This window comes from Anser cygnoides, chromosome 12 (genome assembly GCF_040182565.1).
Source record: "Anser cygnoides isolate HZ-2024a breed goose chromosome 12, Taihu_goose_T2T_genome, whole genome shotgun sequence".
In the NCBI taxonomy this organism is placed as follows: domain Eukaryota; kingdom Metazoa; phylum Chordata; class Aves; order Anseriformes; family Anatidae; genus Anser; species Anser cygnoides.
Window position 1 is genome coordinate 8025673 of NC_089884.1, and position 24327 is coordinate 8049999.

At 35.2% G+C, this 24327-nt stretch overlaps 1 protein-coding gene across 3 annotated transcripts in view; it reads right to left on the reverse strand.

Moving 5' to 3' along the window:
* Positions 1-24327, reverse strand: part of CDH8 (cadherin 8) — a 148884-nt gene that overhangs the window by 70581 nt on the left and 53976 nt on the right. For all 3 annotated transcript variants that reach the window (XM_048068930.2, XM_048068929.2, XM_048068931.2), the window contains 2 exons: positions 23601-23895; positions 8707-8826 (listed from right to left, as the gene is read on the reverse strand). In XM_048068930.2, coding sequence (XP_047924887.1) covers positions 8707-8826; positions 23601-23895 — 415 coding nt within the window. The remainder of the gene's footprint in view (positions 1-8706; positions 8827-23600; positions 23896-24327) is intronic.

Consider the following 24327-nt stretch of genomic DNA (forward strand, 5'->3'; position numbering starts at 1 on the left):
CTGTGTATTCTAAAATACTTTCCAGACCTTAGGCCTGTGAAAACTTTTGATGGACATGTAGTTCAAGCACTGGAAAGAAACCTGCATCATAATTTGGCTACAAATCCTCTGACTAAAGCTGGAAACCTAAGGAAGTGGGCTGCAACGTAAAGAAATCAGGAAGTAACCTATTTCTTCAAAGAATGAGAACATCCCCAAGGAAGTTCCTTTTATTTATTTATTTATTCTTTTTTGGCTGAGTTGCTTTTCCTAAACAGCTATTGGTGTCACACTGCTCAATAGCAAATAAAACAGCTGCAGAATGGGATTTACTTTTACAGTGGTCCTAAATGCACACAGTGAGCAATTCACACAATCTGCCTCACAACTTGAATCGGTTAAAATGCACCCCCGTGGACTACTTTCAAAAACCTATTTGGAAGAATATACACTATCTCAAACTGAAAAAGATCAGGGGAAAAGAAGCAATGTTACAAAGGCTATAGCTGATGAAGAGGAAGAAGAGAAGCAATAAAAAATAAGGATCTGTTTTCCATTTTTCACCTTCCTTTTTTTAAGGATCTCTTTATGGTAACACTGTAACAGTACACGTTGTAATAATTGAGAACATGGACCAAACCCAAGCAAGCACTATGCAAAATTGGAATCTGAACCTGAAAAGCTTTTCTTAAGAATCTCATTCATCTCACATGTTTTGATGAAGACTTCCTGCTATTTCAACGAGCATGCTTTGGAACTTTCCCTTCTTCATTTTGGAAGAGCTAAGTAATTGCTTTGATCTTCCTTCCACGCTAAAATCTTGGTGGAGATTTTTATTAAATATAACAGCCATTTAGGACCCGAACTACTGCAAAATCAATCTTGTAATTTCTTCAGAGAGCTGCGAGATGTATTCTTTGTACTCCCATGAAGCACAGTGACTTCAGTGATGTTTTAGCAGCCCATAAAAAATGTTCACTTGGAGACCTCTGGAAAACCCGCACCATAATTCCTTAAAAATGAATAGATCACTACTAACTTTCTTGAAAATTAAAGAAATTCTAGTCCTTTGAGGATGTCATACAGACATACTGTTCCACTATTTTTAAATTCAATTTACCCTTCATATAAATCATAATCTTTTTAATAAAAATTATTCCCATTCCTTACTAAGTTTTAATGCCTCTAGGACTTTTATTCTAGCAAGACAAGAAAAATAGCTGTAGTCTCTATCTACGTTGGCTAACTTTATAGAAAAATTAACAATTACAAAAGTATCTGAACTACATTCAGATGTAGACATATTTCAAATCAAAGCCATTAGCCACAGTAAAAATAATGTCTAGGTAAGGAAATGAATGCTGTGTTATATAATTACATGTGGAGTGATTCTATGCCATTTTTTATTTTTAAGAGAGAAGCTAACAGTGTGCATATTTTATTACCATGTTTATTTTTTAAAATTGTATGGGGAAGACGGCACTATCTGCCTCTCTGTTAAACAAAAAGATGAAGGTCGAATATTGTTCTGTTAAATCTCTATAGTTTCTTGTGTAACCTACAATCTATTATATCTACTTTTTCAGCCCATTTACTTCCATTTACATGGTTTTTCAGTTCTTGCTTTCATTTTGAAGTAGACCTTGCAAGCTTGCCTTTGTGCATAAATGAACATTACCTGTCTTTCACTAGATATATTTTTCTTGAAGAATATCATGATCAGATAACACCTATTATAATACTACCATTTCAATTCAGATGAACTTGTATCTGGGTTTTACAGTAAGGAAAAAAATCCTTTCATCTCATACTAAAGACTTACCAGCCATTCCTTTTTCTCTGGGAACAAGTTTTCACTGGAATGTGAAAGGGTCACCCTCTCACCAGCTGAGAATGACTGCAGTAAACAAACATTTTGCACTGCATTTATGAACCTGTTTCCTTATGATTTTATTTGTCATGATCCTACAATACTTATAATTCTACTAAACACTTCAGAAAAAGTAGCTTTGGACTCTTTTTCAGATATTTTCCAAATCTAGCTGTGTAGCTCAAATTCCTCTCTTCTAATTCAGTCTCTGGAAGCACAACATTATTTAGATATGTATCCCCAGTTCTTCTACTCAGCATGAGAAAAGTTGTTGCTCTATCTCACTAGCTTTCTAAAATGATGGAGGTATTGCTCTGAAATGCAAGAAATAAATGTGGTATCAGCTTTTTTGTTAATACTACTATTACTAGATAAACTCTAGAAACAGAAATCACTTTTTTTTCAAATGCCAGTCTGTCTTGATCTTAAGTGAATCTTCTTTACCAACTACAGATTGTCATAACTGCTTTCAAACCCCTCCGCAATGATTTTATACTTTCTTTATTAATCAGAAAACGCAGCTTTTGCCACTGCTGCAGGACCCAACCCTACATACCTTATCCATAATGGTTGGACTTTATACTTCTAAGCAAACAGCAAGAACTGACCCTCGGGTCTGCTGCACTAGTGGTTTGTCAGTACAACACTCTCTCCTAATGGGCTGTCACCAAGACAACTCAGAATCACCAATGATTCTCTGTACAAACACCTTACCACAACCCCTAAGGTTGTACAGTATACTTAGTACACAACGGCAAAAAAAAAGGTTCATACTAGTTTGAAAATATACTCTATTTTCAGCATTGCACCTAAGCACATCAGGGACTGTACAGACCGAGCTGAAGGTGCTGTAACCAAATGCTAGTGACTGAGCACAAACTCCAGAAATTCAGTATGTGCTGGAGCTGATTCTGCTACGCTGGGAATGATACTGCTATTAGGGCTACAAACCTAATTTCTGTCTGCTACTGCACACACCTGCCTTCTTGCCTGGGAAATGAGTTCATACACCTTATTTGCTAAGACAGAACAACAGAACAACATCTATCTATCCCGGTTCATGCCTCTTACAATTATTTCAGTTTCAAAGATAAGTTAACTGTAACTGAATCTGTAGTAATTAGCAGGAATATCACAGCAGCACTGGTTAATAAAATGAGTTAGAAAGCTGTAGTTCAATCCAGGCTGTGACTAATGTTGAACAGGTTCCTTCTCTACGCCAATCCCACCAGGGTTTAAATCTAAACTATTCAGAAACTGAACTATTTAGAAAGGGTCTGTTGAACATGAGTTAGTTCTGTTCTTAGAAGCTCATTACTTTCCCTTGCAGTTGAAAGTTATTTCCTGTATCAAAACTGTTTTCCCATCTCTCTCTCATTTGAAAATGCTACCTTGTCATTTTATCATGAGTAATTACAGAAACAGTCCCTGTGCCTCCCTCTTATTAACACCTTTCAAATATTTGTACAGTGATTTCATATCCTCCTTTAATCACCTCTTATCCAGTTTATACAAATTAAGTTCAATCAATCTTTCATTCTAAGTCATATTCTTCAGTCTCTCTCACCTTAGTTACACTGCTTTGAACTTTCTTTAGTGTCTCAGTAGTCTTTTTTTATGACGATGTGTCTCACCAGTATTACATACAGTATTCTGGGGGCAGTTTGTGCTATTATTGTTGCCCAGCATTACTAATAAACTGGACTTTAACAACTTGGTAGAAGAGTGAGTGTATATCATCACAAAAATGTTTGTAACTCAATAGTTGCTGTCACTTACCCTCATTACCTTACTGATTTTTATTCTGTATTTTAAGGTCTAGAGGGAGGAAGGCAATAAAGACTGTAAATAAAAATAGAAGATTCAGACCTAACTTCAGCTGAACGCCATTCTCACTCCTCTCAGGTCTACTCTTTCATGTTCTGAATTTCAGAGCCACACAGTGTCTCAGGTTCAACACTATGTTCCAGAGAGTGCCACATACTGAATCATTAAAAGCTCTGTTGGTTACAGCATGTGGACTTTCACCAGGAAGTTAAACATAGGCATTGAAAATGAATCAAATATTCACTCTCCGAAGAAATATCCACAGGCTGTTAGGAGAGACTTTAGTTTTCTACTCCTCCTTATTCTTCTGTTTTCATCTCAGCTTTACTGACTTGAAATTTGGCCATTGTACCAAGTGACCATAACCAACATGGCAGCATTTAAAAGCTGTTCTTTTTCATATATTGCAAGGGTTTATGCTTGAGTAATGCAATGCATTTTCCAGTGCAGTAGGGCATTTGGTATAATTCGCCTTGTTCATATATTTCAGGTGTGTGTAGGAGTGACAGTACTTAAGTAAGTTCATGTGAAATGTAAATAAATGAGACGCAGCTGAAAATGTATTTTCTTTGCCATTCCTATATTGTAGAACACCGTGTCACTTCGTGTTATATTCCATTATGATAATCTTATTTTAAAGCTGACAGTCATGATTTAATATCTTCAAAAAAGCTTAGAAGTGAGAAGTGTACTTTAGCTGCTTCTAGCAGTCTTAAGGAAGCCCCTCCCTCACCATTTTGACTGTCAGTATTTGGATTACGGGACAATATATACAACTTGTATAATGCTATAAATGACACAAATTATGATGTCAGTTTTAGCAAATCTGACATCAGTTACTCAAATATAATGAGTTATGGACTATACTGAACATTGCGAGTTCTGTTACTAATCTGATGCCATCACACAGTAAGTTTAGCCTTTCATAGAAAATCTGATTCTGTTATCTTTGTAATGTATTATTTATGTTGCTGTCTATCCAATGAACGTATGGTCATATTAAAATTCACCTATGAAAAGGGAAAAAATATTCAGAACAGAGCATGCCATCAAAAAAGCATTTACCCTAAGCCGTATTCAGAGGACTGAATGAAAAATAACTTCTGAATTACCTTCTTTCATGTGTCTATAACTCATATTGAAGAATTTGCAAACTAGAACTGCAGTAGTATATGTATTTTTCATCTAAGGTAATGGAAAACTATTGTTTTATGGGTCACTTAGCAGAACTTTTTCCTGTGCACCCAGTATTATAGAATTGTTTCAATAAGGAGGTCGAGAGTAATGTCAGTTTCAACCAAGAGTGTAATTCCAGTAATGATTACACCTAGTTAACATCAAGTTAGTAAGAAATAAAAAGCAGAAGAGTAAGAAACTGCTTCCTTGGATTTGGCCTCAAGTGTAACAGCCCTTTCTACCACAGGCATGAAGGACACCACAGGCATCTTACACCTCTGTTCCCTTGTTTTGATGATGCTCAGAGTACTACGGAAGGCACGATTCGGATTATTCCTGACAGTGAGTTCTCACTGTACCATTGAAACAAAGCAGTGACATAAGACAATCTTTACTCTGAGTCAGCAAATGAACAAAATTATAGGCAGCATCTCTGGCTGCTTTGGTAGGAAATTTGGTAGCTGCACAAGATCTAAATATAGTCTTGATTTCTACTACACAAATCTAATAAAAGGCCAGTCACCTAGAAAAATAATTGATAAGCTCTAAGTAGCTATGCTTCAACACTTGAAACACTCCCCTGAATGAAGGAAAATATTTACATTCTTCAGTAGATCATGTTAACATAGTCTGTTTCTTAACATAATGATTCCATTCTGGGGAAGACACAATTCTAGACACAGTATCTGTGATCAGAATCAATTCTGTTTCAAATATATTGGAAATATTTTCCACTTACCAAAGCTGCTAATAAAAAGTAAGCCCAGTGAAAATGTAACTAGAGACAAGCATACAAAAACAAAAACAAACAAACAAAAACAAAACAAACAAACAAAAAAAACAGCTAACATGCTTGGAGGGTCACCTTCAGGTTTGTTTTGTTTTGGACAAGATACTAATCTACCTAATTCTTCTGCTCCAATTTCTACACTTTCACCATAGTACCAAAAATCCTCCCCCATGGAAATTTTAACTGGGTTCCTGTGTACTACAAACAGATGTGTAATGGGTATTCCTGGATAAGCTTCTACAAGAAAAAATACACTGGATAAATGTAAAGAAACAATCAAACATTTAAGTACTTTCTGTTTGCTTTGGAAATTTTCTTTTTTTGTTAAAATGCACCTTCTACTCTATATGCCTATGGTAACAGCAATACTGTCCAAATTACAGAGAGGCTAAACTAGCGTGCATTTTTTATGCACCGCTACCTCTAAAAGGTGAAATATTCAGTGCCACAAGCTACTGCAAAATTGTAGCTATCCTAGCATAATACTATCGTCATTTTGTGACTGCTTGTAACAAACCATAAAACTCTCTCTGCTATGTAATAAACATTATCATACCCTTGCTCTGAAATTTTTGTATTACCAAGAAATGTGCTGCGTACTTATGTTTTTCTGAAATCAATACTTCTCCTCAGAAGAAGAACCACAAAAGACTGCCGCCTTTTAGAGGTGTCTTTTTCACCATGCACAGTATATGGCTGCAGTGTCTACAGGAATACCTGCATCTGGTTTGCTTAATGACTAGATTTTTATGTATGTTTGTTGCTTATATATTCTAGATAACATACATAGACAGCTGGAGGGCTCTCTATATTTTGACACTTAATATTGCTAGTAGATTCCTTTTTCTCTAAGTGAATGAAGACATCACAAATTTTGCACATTTTAAAACATTAAGCACTACAAACAATGTATAAACCCTTTGAATACCATAGAGACAGCCACATACTCTCCAGATTTAACTAACTATCCTTTGGCTAGCTGTAGGAGTAGCACTGTAGTTATACTGCAGATGAAGACCATTACATATAGATGGCAAAGACAGAAAGGATGGCCTCAGTACATAAACTCGTTCAGTTGTAATGATTTAGAGAAGAACGTAATCGATGCCCTACATAGATCTAGAAAAATAGGGAATCAGAAACCATTCATTCATTCAGAAGCAGCTCCATAATATGAAGCCACTTACCCAGGGACTGTGGCAAAGCCACAGTTGAATTCTTTACGATTAAATTCTCTTTAGAAACTAACGTCATTTTCATGGTAACTGAACTGCTACTGAAAGTAATATTTATAACTGGAAATGAAGGTAGGAGGGGGAATTTAATGCAAGTGAAACAGGAGAAAAATCATGATTTTCAGGTTCACCAAAAAGCTTTGGAGTTTTCTCTGGCTTTCATGATAATGGAATCACTTTCCTAGGTGGTGAATGGTTATTTCATTGGATTAAGCATAACATTTGAATGCAATACAAACAATAAACCTGAGTCAAATTAAACAATTTTTTAGGTCTGGAATAATTTCTTTCAGGCTATTTCATGTGAAAGAACTGGAAAATCTTCTGTGTAGCTGGAGAATATACTCCATCTCAGCTGATGGGAACAGGTGAGCACTATCAGTACTTCATTAACCTTCCCTTGCAGAAACTGAGAAAGAGCCTATAGCTAATCCTCCTCTAACTCAGACAGCTACAACAAATCGTTCCTGCACAAAATAATGTGTAATACAACAGAAAACAAAATCATGTATTTTTATATCTGATGGTCAGAGTTCTGTTCAGAGTTTTATTTCCATGTGACTTTTGACAAATCGTCAGCATAAACTAAGGGGCTTCACTGATAACACCCCCTTGGCATACTTATTTTTGAAATAAGCGGGTTTTTTTCACTGTACCAAAAAAGTTATTCTTTGTAGGACTGTATTTTACATTCACCATAAAATCAAGTACTGAATTACATTCCAGAGATTGTTTTTATTCTCAGGACAGTTTTCCTTCAACCAGAAGAAAATAATGTAATAGATGAATCCCATTTATTGATCTACACTATTTATGTCAAGTCCCTGCAAGCCAGGGCATTTCTGGGAAAAGAGAATTATTTTTCCCATGCAATCTCACTAAAAAGAATTAACAAGCTTCCAGACTTTAAAGAGTCTAACAGTTTTCTGTTGTTCAGAAAGCTTTGCACATTTGATCTACCAAAAACATCCTTTAATAATTCTCCTAGCACTTACTTCATAATCTTGTTAATCAGCACGAGAACAGGAATTTACTCCTTTATGGCTGCATAAATTCAGGTGATTTTTTTGTATGTTATGAAATTAGTTATAGTTTTCTTCTCCTTATGAGATCACAGCTGCTTGACTTACAGTGATTAAAATCTACATCAAGTAACAGGTGAAAGAACATAAGAAATAATCCCAAATCACTTTAAAAAAACACTTCTCAGAGACAAATAAATGTGTTTTCTCTAAGTCTGACATACGTATAGCAAACAGGAGGAAATGCATTTATTGGCACTTCTTTCAGATGACTCGCTCAAGATCTTAAAACCACAGAGAAATAAAGTCATCCTAAATGCACACTAATAAAAGTTCATACCAAAACTCAGTATCATGTTCTTTCTTTCCTTGATTCATCCAGTCAGGAAAAAAAAAAATCATTTTTTTAAATGAAAACACACAATATACTCACTGAAATTCCCAAGCTAAACTGTACCTTCTTTAACTGGAAATACTATAGTCTCATATTGAAAATTACATTATGTTCATTAAATTCCTCAGGCTAAGTCTTCCAGTCCCTAACCAGTTATAAGTCACACAACACTTCCACTGCCTTCAGTTTTGCTTCAGTAACTTCTGTAATATTAGTGTTACCATTACTTGCGTTACCTTTAATACAGATTTTTCTTTGTCTTTTCATATGTTCAGACTCTGATGGGATACATGTGAGATGTGTTACAACTCAGTAATGCTGACAGACACCTCCTTATGTTCCCTGTTTATTATATGAAACATTTAAGAGGCACAGTGTAAATATAACCCAGGGATTCATATTCAGTTACCTACCTGTATGTGGTTCAATAGAAAAGTAAGGCTGTCCTTCCAGAATGCTATAAACCAGCTTGGCACTATTTCCATAAACTGGATCATCTGCATCTGTAGCTGTTACTTTAGTAACAAAGGTGCCTAAATAGAAAGAATATATAACATTAACAGTCTTCCTATAAATTTGCATAACTTACTCAAAAATAATTAGGAACAAAAAATCATTTACTTGAAACTCTGAAGAAATTTGTGAGGTATAATAACAAATAAAGAAAATAACAATAACAAATAAAATACACAATAGTAACCTACAACAGTATTTGTGGAACACAAACAAAACATTTTCCTTCACGATGTTATATGCCAGCAGACAGAATTTCTGGGTAAAGGAAAAACCTTTTTAGAACCTGTATCATTTACTGTAGACTTGGAGCATTTGCAAAGGAATCATATCAAAGGGATATGAAATACAAGGTTAATGATACAATATAATATGTTGCATTTAAGATTTGCAGAATCACATTTGAAAGAACCTTGTCAAGTTACAAGTGACTGCGTGGAAAAGCAATAACAAAAAGGATTCTTTTTTCTTCTCTTGGCTTGCAGCCATAACAATGGTTTGATGTGGCCACAGTGACAGTGTCAGGACAGCTTCTATTGTCTCTGAAATCAGTACCTGCCAATGAGGGGTCCATTGCCTAGTCAGAGTTATAATCTATACTCTGTCCAAAAAAAATGGTAGAAAATTTTAAAGAAATTGCCTTCTTCATTGTTAGGCAACATAGCACTATGCAATTAGCAAAATCAAATGAAATTCAGTAGGTTCTGTTAAACTTTCTGCAGAGACCTTTTTTTTTTTTTTTTGGATGACTTAAAAAATATAACGATGACATTAATTAGGCTAGCAATAAAGAAAATACCTAAAGAGGGTGAGAGTAGGAGAGAGGTTAAGGGCTGAATTATGTTTCTCATGTTCAAAAGGAAAAGAATTATAGCACCCACCAAAATACTCCCCCTTTCTACATGTGCCAATAAAATTAGCCTCCTCTTCCTTCTCACACTTTGTGCTGCTGAATCCAAGTTACACCTCACTTGAAGAAAGGAACAATAAATTAGATGCCATCCCATATGTGATACTGAATACGAATGTAGAAGTCAGTGCTCTCTTCAACTGGATCCAAGCTGAAACAGCAGGTGATGTACTAGGTTTCTGTGGGAGTGGCAGCTATTATGAAATTTTTGTTTTGTAACCTACCAAGGCAGAAGATGTTCATGCAGAACATCACACAATGGGACAAGGCTGGAATAAGATAAGGCTCATTCACAGAACAGTGAACATTTTTGTTAGTGTGTTTTATCTAGTAGCTGCTCTGTTTTGTTTCCATGATCTTCTCTATACACAAAGGAAAATAAAGAAGCGAAACTGTTGACTTCTTTGAGATTGTGTTTGATTTGCCTAGCTGGCTCTCATTTCAAAGGACTTTAGAAATAATTACATTGCTTGTTTAGAAAGATTTGATGTATAACATCTATTCTTTTTTTATTTCACTAGAGAATTCCTGAAGACTTTTAGAGATATTTATTTCAAGATTTCAAAATTTAAATGGGTATGCTGATTCTTTGATAAACACATCCTTTATCCCAAGTGTTCATTAGACATTAAAGTTGAATACGCCTTAATAAAACAGGCAATCAGTGTCTAGCATTGCTTCCAATCCTGATGCTCTGCTCTCAAGACTTTTTTCTTGTGATAGAAAATAATTTAATCACTTACTGCGGCACCAAGCTTATCTGAAATTTATACATACATAAAAACACACACATAACAGTCAGTATTGCCATTCACTGTTTATATACACAAAAGGAGGCAAAAAATAGCACGACCTTCTTTCTGTTTTCCAGGTCACCTGAAGTGTGACTATAATCTTTTCTAATAAAACTAATGAAGGGAAGGGAAAAATAAAATAGGAGCTCTCCCATCTCCTAGAATCAATTTCTTATACTGCTAGTCTCACCCTCTGCACTTCATTTCCAACCATCATAGACAGTTCTGAGGTCTCTGAAATTCACTAATTTGCTCCCAACAATCTTATTGATGAAAATTGTTTATAAAAGATGTAAGCAATCATGAAGCAGAAATTAAAGAAATTACTTCCACTACTGAAATTAGATAGTTAAGCTTTTACATAGCTTAAATTTTATCACCTTTAATTTCATTTTTTTGTTTTATGCTATAACTCAAGTCTTCTGCAGGTGTGAAACACGCCACATCAATATGTTCACACTGGCAATAATAAATATATAAAGGAGCAAACTTAGTCCCATCTGCAGCTGCAGAGGATGTTGCTGCCTCAGTGCTGCTCTGGTTCCACTGCAAGATGCTGAGGGTCCAGAAGAAATAGTAACCTGTGCCACTCCCCTGAGGGACAGGACTCATTTCAGCTAAGCATGAACAAAAGATCTGGAGAACTGATAAAATCCTGAGGGTGCAAAGTAATGCAGAAAAAAGAAACTCACAGCCACCACAGCTATTACTTAGGCAACCTCCATAATGCGGCAGAACTCTCCAAGCTTTGGACTAGAGCTTTGGATTATCAATATTTAAGTAGGATTTTACTGCACTACAGACACTGTAGTTATAAACCACATGTATATTTTTTACATGCATAATATGCTTAAAGTTTTAAAGATAAAAATTTAGCATTCAAAAAGCAGTAACAATCCAGGAAAGAGCATTTATGTAGTAAATGCTCTTTGAAAGATAATGTTCTGGGTTCAACCCCACAAATAAACAGCTAAGGTTTCTGTTTCTGTTTAATTTTGACTGCATTTGGCTTGTGTTTGTTTCTTCATCGATGCTACAACAAACTCATTTAGCTAGAGACTATAAATTTGAAATGGTGCCATTTTTACAAGAAAGCCACTATTATAGTCCAAGTCACTGTTGCCCTAATTACAATAATATGCCAGTCTTATATAATCTGGTCCAACAAAATAATCACTGTTTCTTTTTTTTTTCTCCTTTTGCACTTAATATTGCCTTATGTAAAACAAACCCATTTTTTAGACAGATGAGGCAAATTTTAAGATGTTCAGTTAAAAACTTTCTGCATTTTCTTCTGAGGTACACTTTTGCAATGCTAATGACCCTGTGATTAAATATGGACTGCAAAGAGATTCAACAGATTTTAATTAATGAATATTTCTAATGTGATTTAGCCATTAACCATTGCTGATTGTTTTACTCTGTTAGTGTCAGATTTCATAGTTTCTCTTTGCAACAGGCTAGCAATCAGAGCCACAATTAACAAAAAGGTATTTTAATATGGTTAGGTAAGAAAGCCTGTGTTTGCTGGCAAACTAAGATTAAAAGCCTTCATAAAAATAAGATGTGTGTGCTCAGCTAGTGCTCTTCTGTTGTTTTGGCTGTGTTTTTATGTGCAAGTCAGGGTACAGATTCTGCACATTAGTCAGAAAGAAAAATGCATATGCTGCCACAGGGAGTAGGAAAGCAAAGATTTTTTGGTATGGCAGTGAAATGTGTGTACTGAAAAGAAATCAAACTTGTATGTTTAGAGGATGTAACACATAGTCAGTGACAAAAATTTACATGAATCCATATTCAATGAAGCAACCATTTTGTTGAAAGATTGCAATAGCTGGTAAAAATAAAAAATGTGACCATGATGCAAGTTTGTGGGACTATGTTTTCTCATTTTCCCCAGGACTTCTGTTTTCTTTGCTTTTCTGTGGTCCATTTTAGTCTCCTTCACTCTTTCTTTCCTTCCCAAATTTTGACAGGCTGAAATCTCCGTTTCATTTAGGAAATCTGATTACAAATCTGACAGGGCATTAAGAGTACATTTGCATGAAAAAGACCTACCATTATTTACCAACTGTTTTGTTTTTCTAAGAGGATCACTGTGCTTCAAAATCTCTAGCTAGATTTTGAGTTTGGCTGATAGCAACCATGCAGTCAGAAGTGGTCAAAGCAAAGCATTGTTTGTATTCAGCAGGTCAGATAAGCATTCTTTCCAAAATGAAGCCTTTTCTTCACTGTCCTTCTTTGCTATAATCTCACAGGTAGCATGACAGTTGTTGTCATGGTAACTATTTTTTATTGAATAAAACTGCAATAATCTCATAAAAACCTGTATAACTTCTTGACATGTAAATTATTACTGCCTCATTATTACTGCCTCAAAGCTGGAGAAAGTTATTCTTATTTGTTTTTCACTGTGGCTGATTTTTTTAAATACTAAAACATAGTTTTAAGCTTCATCATCCTATATTCTGCATGAGGACATTTCTTAAACACAAAATCTATGAATTAGAAATTTCAGTAGCCAAATAAGCAAAACGTATATGGAATAGAAACCTGTGTAATGCACTTCAGAACTTGTTAACATATGCAAAATACACACACACGTAATATTATGACCAGTATTTTAAATTCAATAGCTTGACGTGTATGCAGTTATATATTTGAAGCACAGACTATGTAAACATACGTATATGTGGGTATGTCGTATGAGTGTTTTAGGGCTCTTTTGAAGATCATATGTTATTTCACTCCTTCCTCCTGTATCAGTCCTTCAATGTGCTTATATTATTATTAGCAGCTATTTAATTTCAAAGCCCTAAAGGCCCAATACATGGATCAGATCTCACAATGCAAGTACTCTCCCCAAAGATTCTGTGAGCCAAGTACCAGGAAAGACAAACAGGGACAACTGAAGAGAGACGAGGAGATGGCAAGAGGCTGGAAATCATGCCGGGAAGCAATGTCATCAGCACACAGTGGTGCTGCTGCCTGACCTGCCTGCTCTCAGCTTACCCACGGTGCCTACAGGACATGGGCATCACGGAAGAGTTTTAAGGATTGCTCTGAGAACAAATGACAGAGGTCTTATGTGGGTTTTTCAGGAGATCTTCCCACACTTAAAAGAAAGTATGTGAAAAATAGAAAGGTGTTTGCTTTTCAAGTGTCCAGTGGACACCTTGCAGTGATGGAAACTTAATGGAGGAGGAAGAGGCACCCTGAGCATTGGTAACGAGTAGAGTTATGGGCCAGAATGGTCCACTAACAAAAAACGGGCAACGTAAGCTTGACATGCTTGAGAGAAAGGAAGCAAGGATCTGTTCTGTTCTATCTACAGTAGAATCCTGTACACATCCACTCCTAGAGGGAGGAATAAGAAGGAAAATTTGTGTAGTTTACAGGTGTAATACTGATATGTGTGTGATGAGAACCATATAAATACATAGATAGATACAAGAATTCACTTAATCTTCTGCAAAGAGGAAAACAACAACAGAAGCTTCCTTACAATGAGAAATTGTACAAGGAGGAATAGCTCCCCAAGGGAAATAACAGAATCCTCCTCACTGAAGAGTTCACTTTATTGCACAGGATGCTAGATAATGTATTCTAAGGGAAAACCCTAGAAAGACAGGAAGATTAACTAATAGGGTAATTTGTCTTTCCCGGCTGTAATTTATTTGACTCTAAGTAGTGAAATACTGTGATGCTGTCATGATCTTGTTTATGATGATTAAGGTAAAGGAGGAGGAAAAGAGCTTTATTCATACTATTCAGTTTAGGCTCAACTGGCTAAATTAGAGCAGAAACCTAGAGCAACAAGGTATCTGTCCAACAGAGGAAGAAAGAACTGCTCTTTCTTTCTTGGTTGACCAGAAAGAAATCCAAATTACATTAGCCAGCTAAAGTAAATGCCTACATTTGAGTTGTATGACTACTCTCTTATACATACGTACTCAAAATAGGTCATACCAACCTTCCAGGAACTTCAATCAAGTAAGCTCTCACATCAACATGCAAGTGCAAATCTTGCAGGATTTTTCATTTCCATTGTTTTCCCTATATACAAACCTATGTGCACTTATATAGACGTATGCACTTTCTGAAATAAACTGCACTTGATATATTTCACGATAAATTAAAAACTAATCTAAAATATTCAAGTAACAAAGTATTATTTGATTTACTTTTTTTTTTTTTTTTTTTTTTTAGTAATATATAAGCACTAGTATGTAACTCACAAAAAAAGAGAGATTTGAGAACTAGGTACATTACAGACCTATAGAAAATCGCAGATACTGCCCAAAAGAAGAGAGAGACTAAAACATAAGTTTTAACACCTCACCAATCTGGCTTAAAGAAGGGAACTGAAAGAATCAAACAGGAGCAGCTTGGTCAACAGCAGGAAATAACCACTACAACAAAGTAAGAAATACCACACAGGGAAATGCAAGAAACTGTTTCCACCAGGAAAAAATTTATCTTTTCATGCATATGGGGAAAACAAAGTCAGGATTAGCTCCATAATCAGGAGAGGAATCTGAGTTGTTTGTTTCTTCTAAATGTTACATCTATCTTAATACAATTTTTAGAGTAGATGGTTTAGAAAAGTTAATGAAATGTTTTAAAAATATTAATGTGCAGCATGTGTGTAAGTCAAAACCTCTGAACAACTGAATACCATACAACATGTAAGACAACTCTGTCTTTGGATTACTCATGTGCCATTTTAAGGACTTTTATCACACAAGGCAAATGGGAAAAATATATTGTATGCAAATGTATAAGTGTAGAAGTATGAAAGGTGATTGCTATGCATAGGAGAAAAATGTTTTTTGTACAGCCTACAGACAATGGAGCAAGCTGGCAACCTTCAGCATTTTACAGCTGTATAATGAGGACTGTAGGAAGCATGACTGTGAAATGTAATAAGCTGCATATTTTACAATTTTTTGTGCATAAACTAATTGTATTAGGAACTATGACGTTGTCTTTTCCACATGATCTTTAGGAAAAAATGTTTTACATAGGAAATACATATTTAGATCTAGTGATATAGATAATCTTTTAGCAATTATCCTTGCTGATATTACTTACTGCTTGGATTTAGCTCACATGAATCTAATAAGAAAGGGCACTGTTTTTTCAGTTTTAAGGCTGGCAGTTTGTTCTTGCTACAACTTATAAAATGGTGCCATTAAAGAGCCTGCAGGTATTCCTTTATAAATTCCCCTGGGTGGCTGTTTGTTAGGATTACAATATAGTCTCTAACATCACAGACAACAGTAGAAGGGTAAAATATATTTTACATTCAACTTAAAGAGTTATGGTTTCTTTTCACGTTACTTTTTATTCTCCCTTTAGATACCACCTTCACTATGGAATATTAATTGATATTTGTGAGAGATTTGGGAAACAGCTGTTCTTTTGTTCAGGGCTTTTGGAAAGTCTGCTTGTCTCTAATCAATTGACTATTTCCTCAGCATTCATTCTGTGAGGTCCCTAGGCAAAGCCAGTAAGATTGGATGATCATTGTACACTATATTTTCAAGCGGAAAAAAGTACTGAAAGGCTTGTTGATTTCAATGGAAGTTTCAGGTTATGCTCAGGTGTAATATATAAAAATATAAATAAATAAATAATAATGTGGCCCTGGCTGTTTACAGCAGATATTCTTTCATTTCTAACTTTCTGTTGGGAAAAGAGCAAACGGCTGGTATAATCTTGCAGCTTTGATGATCTGCTTGCTTTGTTTGGTAGGGTGAAGCCTATAATGCCAGCAACAATAATCCAGGTTGCAAAAGCAGACTCTGAAATATTGGCCCCTGAGGCTGCTGTGGAGCAAGCATATGGCAGCAGAGACCATTTGGGCCCCAGGGAAAGGGTACAGTTGAATCAGCTGCCCAGCAGTACTGTAGTGGCTGATTCATGAGAAAGCCGTATTGACATCAGCTCCACAGGCAATTGCTTATCTGTATTCATGAAGAAACATTATGGGCTGCAGATTCAGCAACTAAACAAAGACAGAGGTACCAATTCAGGGGAGGGGTGACAGAAAAAAATGGACTCTGAATTTGATCTGAATCCCATTTTCCCAAATGTCAAGAGTGTCCATCAAAGAAAAGTTTAACTCAGACCACCTGAATTTATAGCGCTTGAGGAGTATTGGTATCCAGCGTTGTAAAGCTAAATCTTTTGTGTTATCAGAATGATATAATTTATACTAATAAAAATTTCTTCGAGAATACTGCTACACAGAATATAATTTTCAAACCTAGAACTTTCTACCTTATGGTTAGAACTTGCTATATTTCCCACAAGCAAAAAAATAGAGAACAGTCCATAGTTCTGTGGCATTTCACAGAGCCCCAGTCTGGCAGAAATCTTTACTGGTCTACTACCTCTCATCTATCTCTTTTCTGCTTAGGCATTTTCCACCGGCCAGCAAATGGGCTCATGTCACAAGAACAGCTCTCTGGAAAAATGAAATGGCATGCGTTCAAAAACAACAATATAAAAACCCTATCATTGTTTTAAAAATTTTTCTTCAAGATTCAGAATTTGGAAAATTCAGGAAAAATCCTTGTGAAGAGTGGATTTCAAGTTTTAACCAAAAGAGAAAGTATCAGAAACCTAAGTCAAAGATTTATTTTCACAAAAATCACAGAAGTATGACCATCCGCTCAATATGTACAAATGAAAGCAACCACAAGATAGAATTTCAGATGCAGAATACCAGGAATAAACTGACTACATGAAGACAAGAATCATCTGAAAAAATGATTGTAGGACAGATTCTTGTAGATTACAGAGGACTAGAGAAGCATGTACCACAGAATACCAAAATTCTCTCTGCTCTGGCATCACAGGATAAACATACAGCTATGTCTGTCTGTCTTTCCTCATCCTGTGAAACCAGAGCACCATCAGAAGATGTGTTCCTCTGCAGGGAACTCCAAAAGGAGCTGTGACTTTGATTCTGATTCAAATGGCTTTTCCTGATGAGTTAATGGAAAGAAAAAGGCAAGTTTTGTCAAAAGCCATTAAACATTTATAGCTCCATACTTTGCGCTGGTAATTTAGGGTTTATTTCTAAGAACTTGACTGTCTTCCGAACTTGAACATTCAAGTACTTGCTGCCATCAGTACTAGGTATTTTGAACAATCGCATTAATTTTAGCAATTTTGTATGAAGTCAGTGAAATAACTTGGTATATTCAGGACAATATATAGGTTGGTAAAACTAAAGGGTAATATTACAAATCCCTAAAGACAAACATCATAACTCCATCCACAGTCCTCAAGCTCATAAAGGTCATTTAAAAACAATAAAAAGGTTATGACATTTTTGATCAGACCTCATGAGAAATGGAGAGTACAAAAAGAAAAAAAAAAAAAAGCAAATACTTGGAAATATGTTTTTACAAGTCCCAATAACAAGTCATATTAGGGAGAAGACTGTCTTGATATTGAATATATGCTAACCAATTACCTAAGGTTACTTACAACCTCGCTTTTGCAATCATCTCAGTAACGCAGAATGTACAGGTTTTAAACACATGCAACACTCCCTAAAGAGATCCTAATGTAAAATGCTCTTCAGGAACACAGTCCGTGAAGTTGATTATGCACAAGATGAACAAGTAGAGGAACAAGACGACACCAGGATATACATTTTCCAACAGCTGTTACATTGTTGTACATATTTTACAACATCTGCTGCTTTTTTCCTTAGCTTTTGCACTCCCTTTGCATTTACCCTTTGGGCTAATTTGTAGTTGACCCCAGTAATACAGTCCTTTTACTCTACAATTTTGTGACAAACTATCATTGATTTAACAGTCATGCTCAGTGCCTTAAAAATCAATGAATACATAGAGAAAAAAAAAAACAGTAAGAGCGTGGTGGATCTTGATAATGTTTCAGGTCAGGTTTTTATCACAACTTCCTGATTTATCAAGTTGTTTTATCACTATTCATATCAGACATTGCATGTAGATTTCATATTCAGCAGATTTTGTGCTCTTTGCAAGCATTTTATAAAAGAAATAATATCTTTGGGAGAATGGGAAAGAAAAACTATGCTGTGTACAGTGTGCTTGTACTGTACAACTAAATGAAGTAACTGTTCTGCTGTTGAAAAAAACAACAAATGATTGAATGATTTCTTATTTACAGTGGTGTAATCAAGGGTAGGCTTTGGTTCAAAGAAAAACATTGCTAAGTAGAAGTGCTTGTTTCAAAATTGGAAATTGATATTCTGACTCAACTGAAAACCTAAACTCTTTAATAAAGACATTCTTGCTAAGTAAATACTTTTCATGAAAGCATTTAAGGACAGAAATATTGTTCTTAGCTTTTTCACTTTGTTAAAATTTTCAGGTGTTAAAGGTAAAAGCATTTCTAGAGCAATGGCACGTAATGCCACTCGTGTTATGACTTCTTTTTTTCTGACTGACAGGGAAATTTCTAGTATTTGGAGATTATTAAAGTTTGCCTGTTTACCTTAATTCAGGCAAACTATGAGATAATTCTCTTTGCTTATGGCTTTTGTTCTTTTTCCATCTGTGCCCTTTCTTATTTCACTAACACGTTTGTCACTCTACTTGTGTCTTCCCATCCTTCAACATGACGCCAGCTGTCTAAACACCCTTGTCTTCACTAAGAAGAAAATCAAGAAATTTCACTCCTCATTCCTCTTTTCTATTTTCCTCATTTCACTCTTAATTCCTGAGGAAAAATAAAAATAAAAATAAATCCTGAAACTATACTGTTCAGAAGACAATATCCACTCGCGCTCCCACTATCACCTCTGCAGCATGTTTTCATGGAATTCATCAATCTGTGTATAGCCGAGAAACCATCACAGAAACAAAACATAATGTGGTAGTTTGTTGTTGTTGTTGTTGTTGTTGTGTGTATGGTTTTGTTTGTTTTATTTTTTTTCTTTAAATAGGCTACAGGACCAGTTCCACCTACCCTCATGAATCTTATCTTTTAAGATTGCTTATTTATTTGCATAATATGCAAATATTATGGGGTTCTTCCTCCTAGAGGTTTAGCTGAATCTGTTTCTAAAAGGTTTTTAACTGGGTTTCATTCCCAGTGTGTCCCTTTACATCTGTAAGTGATTATACAAGATTTATGGACAAATTGAATTATTTCCTGTTTTTGAAATGAAGTACTGTTGCAATGAAGTGATTCCATAAATTTTGTTTTTTGATCTTTAATTCCTTAAGAAAATTAACATAGAATTAAAAGATTAGTGTTCAGTTTCAGCAACGAACATATTCCCCAAATACACCATTAGCTTTTCACAAGCAAATTCATCATTTTGAAGTTGGGAGACAGGTTTACAATGCTATATTAAACAGGAATTACTTAAAGAAAAAAAAAAAAAAAGAAGAAGAAGAAGAAGAAGGGAACACAAGGATGAAATAATGGAAAATTCAATTTAGTTCTCAAAACATTTTCTGGAATGTGTTCCTCTAGCTCCTCAAAGAGAAAAATAAATTATTTCAAAATAACTCTGAATACAGTGACGATACACACCACACAGTACATGTGTGGGTGTGTGTTCTGTGAAGACAGCTGAAAAGTGAGCATCATTCCTACCGGAGATATCACAGTGTAATGCTAATCGTCTTTGCACCAAGTAGTGGGAGTAAAGCCATGCTAATCCATTTTTGTCTTAGTAGGGAAGCAAGATTTTCTAGATATCACTGATAGATAACATAGAAATGAAGCAGGCTGGATTATGGCCATATGAGTGTGATAATCTTATATGTAGGCATAAACACATATCACATGCAGAAGATTTGTATATGTTTGTATACAGTTTTTACATCCCCGTAGTTCACGTTCATATTCTAGACATTCACACAAAAATACCACTGACACATTCATCTCTTCTAGCAAGAAAATAAGACCAATAACTGCTATATCATGAAGAATGCACCCATTAGAAAAAGTGTATTGTGTTAGAACTTCAATATTACATTACAGAACAATGAAACATTAATTTGTTCATCTGTATTTTATGCATTTCTTGCTACAGAGGTCCAAAAATAAAATGCCTCATACTGCATCCTCATTACATAAGTACTACATATATAGCATATGAGCTCCTCTTCAGTTTCAGAGCAGTCAGAACTGGTGTGGCATTCTGAGGAAAGAAGAGGTTTAGTAAAACTTTGTTTTATCCTGAATAAGAACACTGCCTAGTAATGACTGTGTTGTAGAAATGTCAAGGCTGAAATTAGCAGTGGGTGGAGATCTCTTTAAGGGGAATTAAGTAAGTGGATAATGGAAGTGAAATACTTTTATTGTGGAAAAAGAAACAAAATTCCTTGAACTCCAAAAGGAGACGAGTTGTGTTTGTTTGTTTGTTTTTTAAGTAATACTGAAGTATTTTTAAGAGGACTAGCAAAACTTAACATTGAAATAATTTTCAGAGCATCATTTAGTACAGCTCTTGATGTTTCTACCTGTGGGTTAAAGGAAGAAGGCAAAAGAAAAGAGTAACAACAAAATTGGTAAAGGGGTAACCTTCTCATTGTCAGCTTTCCAGTGTTGAATTTGCTTCCATCAGCAATTAAGAGTAGGGCTTGACTGCACAGATTTTACAGTTATTCATGATCCCAGCAACGCAATGGCACACATTCTCTGAATTTTGATGTGACAGTTCCAAATTTGGTTTGTTTTTCTAGGAAAGAGCAGGAGTATTTATTTTTGTATTTGTTTGTATCCAATGAAGTAGCTTAAAAACATACTCCCCAAGGAATAACATATAAAGAACGTGCAAGGATCAGGGATGGTCAAGCATAAATATGCAAAATGTGCATAGTTTCAGTGATAAGGGAAGGTCGTAAGAGATGGGAAACATTAGAACCAAGAAAACTTGGTTGTAGAAGATGGTAGAAGAAATGACCAATGCCTGGGCATAGATGGCAGCTTAGGGAATAGTGAAGGGAAATGATTTCTGGAGGATTTAAAGACAGGATTTATCTCAGCTGTTTCCCCCATAATGGTGGAATGAAGAAAAACACGGTTCTTTACCGAACTACCTCTGAAACTATACTTCCACACTTGTACTTATTCCTACGTTGCCAGGAAAACTTCAAAATCCATTTATTTTAAAAACAGAAACAGAGGTAGAAATATGTCAGAGATGATCTCAGAGGTCTTTCTCTTTCCTTTCACCCTAAAACTTTTCCGGATTGTTTCCCTTTTCCTCTCTTGTGTTAATGATTTACCTTTTAATCTCTTACTTTCACTGCATCATCTTTTAAATCTCGTGTCAACCAATTCACTACATTTTTATTCATCTGATCTTCTGACCAGTTTCCTGTCAATGTGTTTTTTTTTCTCACCCTCTTCACAATGAATGTTCCTCAGATAAGGGTCATGCCTTTGCTAAGAATTATAAAATATTACTCATATATACAGATATAATTTATGATCAGAAATCATCTTTCTTTGCAAGTGTTTTGTTGTTCTTTTTCCTAGAATACCAAACAAATTCCTTTCAATTTCCCTCACTCCTTCTCCTACACCCCCCTTTTTTTCTTCTCTTTTTTCTTTTTTTCTCTTTTTTCTTTTTTTTATTTATTTTTTATTTATTTAATTAAGCCATTTGCTTGCCTAGAGCTTGGCAAAAATATCTTCTGAAAGCAGGTCCATGTCATGTTTGTGTGGCTGTATAATTAAAAGTAACTTCAGAAATGAATACCGTGTTTTGGTAAATGAACTCACATGCAAGCTTGAATATTCACATATCAGTTTCAGCACAAGCAATTCAATGCAACCAAGATATGAAAATTTGGAGGAGAAGTCTAGATTAAAAAATGAAACCTCCACTATCACAGTTGAGTCAGCACACTATGCTTACATTTGAAAATGACCTGGTACAAGTCACTGTACTGAACATGAGGAAGAGGGTGATTCTGGCTCCTCTTTTTAACTACAGTAAGGCAGAATGGTGTATTCAAAAAATTTGCTAGGGTACTGTTTTATTTTCCAAAGTATCTTGGCAGTCCTTCAACTAACTTGCTTTCAAAGAGAGAGCCAAATTGCTGAAAAGCACATTATCCTCAACCTAATACTAAAAAACATTAGAATTTACTCTGCATTTCATGGCCAGACTTTGATGTCTTTACTCATAGTAAATTTTTATATTCCCCCCAAATTGGCTCTTTTAGTTGATGGGTTTACTTCTCTTTTACTTTTGTGACAGCTAAAGATAATCTGCACTGGATATGTGTGTATCAGCAGGGATTGAGAACCTGAGTAAATAAAAATGTACTTCTGTAAGTACATATTTATCCATTTTCAAATACAGAACAAGGGACTAACTATGCAAAAAAAAAAAAAAAGAAAAAAAAAGAAACTAATATATTAATCCATCAGGAAATAGATTCACACTAAACCGACAACATGAATAAATATAAGTAAAATGTATTAAGAAGATTATTTCCTACTCCCCCCTTCACAGACTTAATTTTGCTTTTCATCATCTTTTTCCATAGCTGTCTCTATTTTCCCCTTCCACATTCCCCGCAAATCATACGGTTAATTGGTTAAGTCCACTCTAGAGTCTAACCATCAATTCCCAGACACAGCATCTTTCATTTCAATGTTTTTGGCTGATTACAGTTGCACTTAGAGGAAAACAAATAAGTATGTATCAACATACTGCAAGTGCTACATCTGTGTATGAAAATACACAAACAGATAATTAAACATCAACAAAATATCAATAGGATTAAAGTGTCATGTTGGAACAAATCTTGATAAATCCTCCTCAATAACAATATTCTAACTACAGCGTCATAAGGGGAATATAAATTTAGCCCATTAAAGTGCTGTTGGACAAAGAAAGACACATTAATACATCTGTTAGTCATTTTCTTACTACTAAGGGATTCTACTATTGTGCTACAGATGAAAGCATTGGCCAAGAAGAGGTTTGAAAATATGCAAATTAATGCTAACAACATAATAAATATCTTATTGTTCATCAACAGCTCAACAGTATAGTGGCATACTTTACATTGTAAGTAATCAAAATTTGTTGATGTTTAGACATACGTACCTACAACAGACATCTCTGGAACTGTGGCATGATATGGACCATCAACAAACTCTGGGGCATTGTCATTGATGTCCTGAACCTTTATAATGAATTCTGAAGGAGGCTCCAGAGGTTTGTTTGTGTCCCTGTCGACTGCTTGTGCTGTTAGAGTGTACTCAGCTTTTTCCTCACGGTCAAGCCTTTTCATTGCATGAATGTCTCCAGTCTTGTCATTGATCACAAAGATTGTTCCAGCTCCATCTCCTGACAGGATATACTTGATTTTACTGCTTCCAGGATCCAAGTCGGTATGTAACTAAAAGGAAAAATAAGTATTTTAGAGATAGAAATTACATGCCCCCCCCCCCCCCCCCCCCCCCCCGCCTCCAAGCACACATTGGTCTAACTATACATTTTCTCAAGCTATTCTTTTGTACTTTAATCTTAGCTCCAGTGATTTATATCTCAGCTTGAACATACAAGGAGAGTAGGGATTTGTATGCATACTAATCAAAAGTGAATGTAATCATAGGCATAATTAGACTTTCTATTTAAAAAGCAGCTGTTATATATATATTTTAAATCCCTGTTCTAAAATGTCTTCAGAACTATTATCAGCCAAAATGAACAAGCACAAAATGTCCTTAACTTATTAGATTAAAGGGTGAATGAAGGATTAACAATAACACATATTTTAATCTAGATGTTTATTTTTAAGTATTGCTTTCAGCATATTTTCAAGTGACTG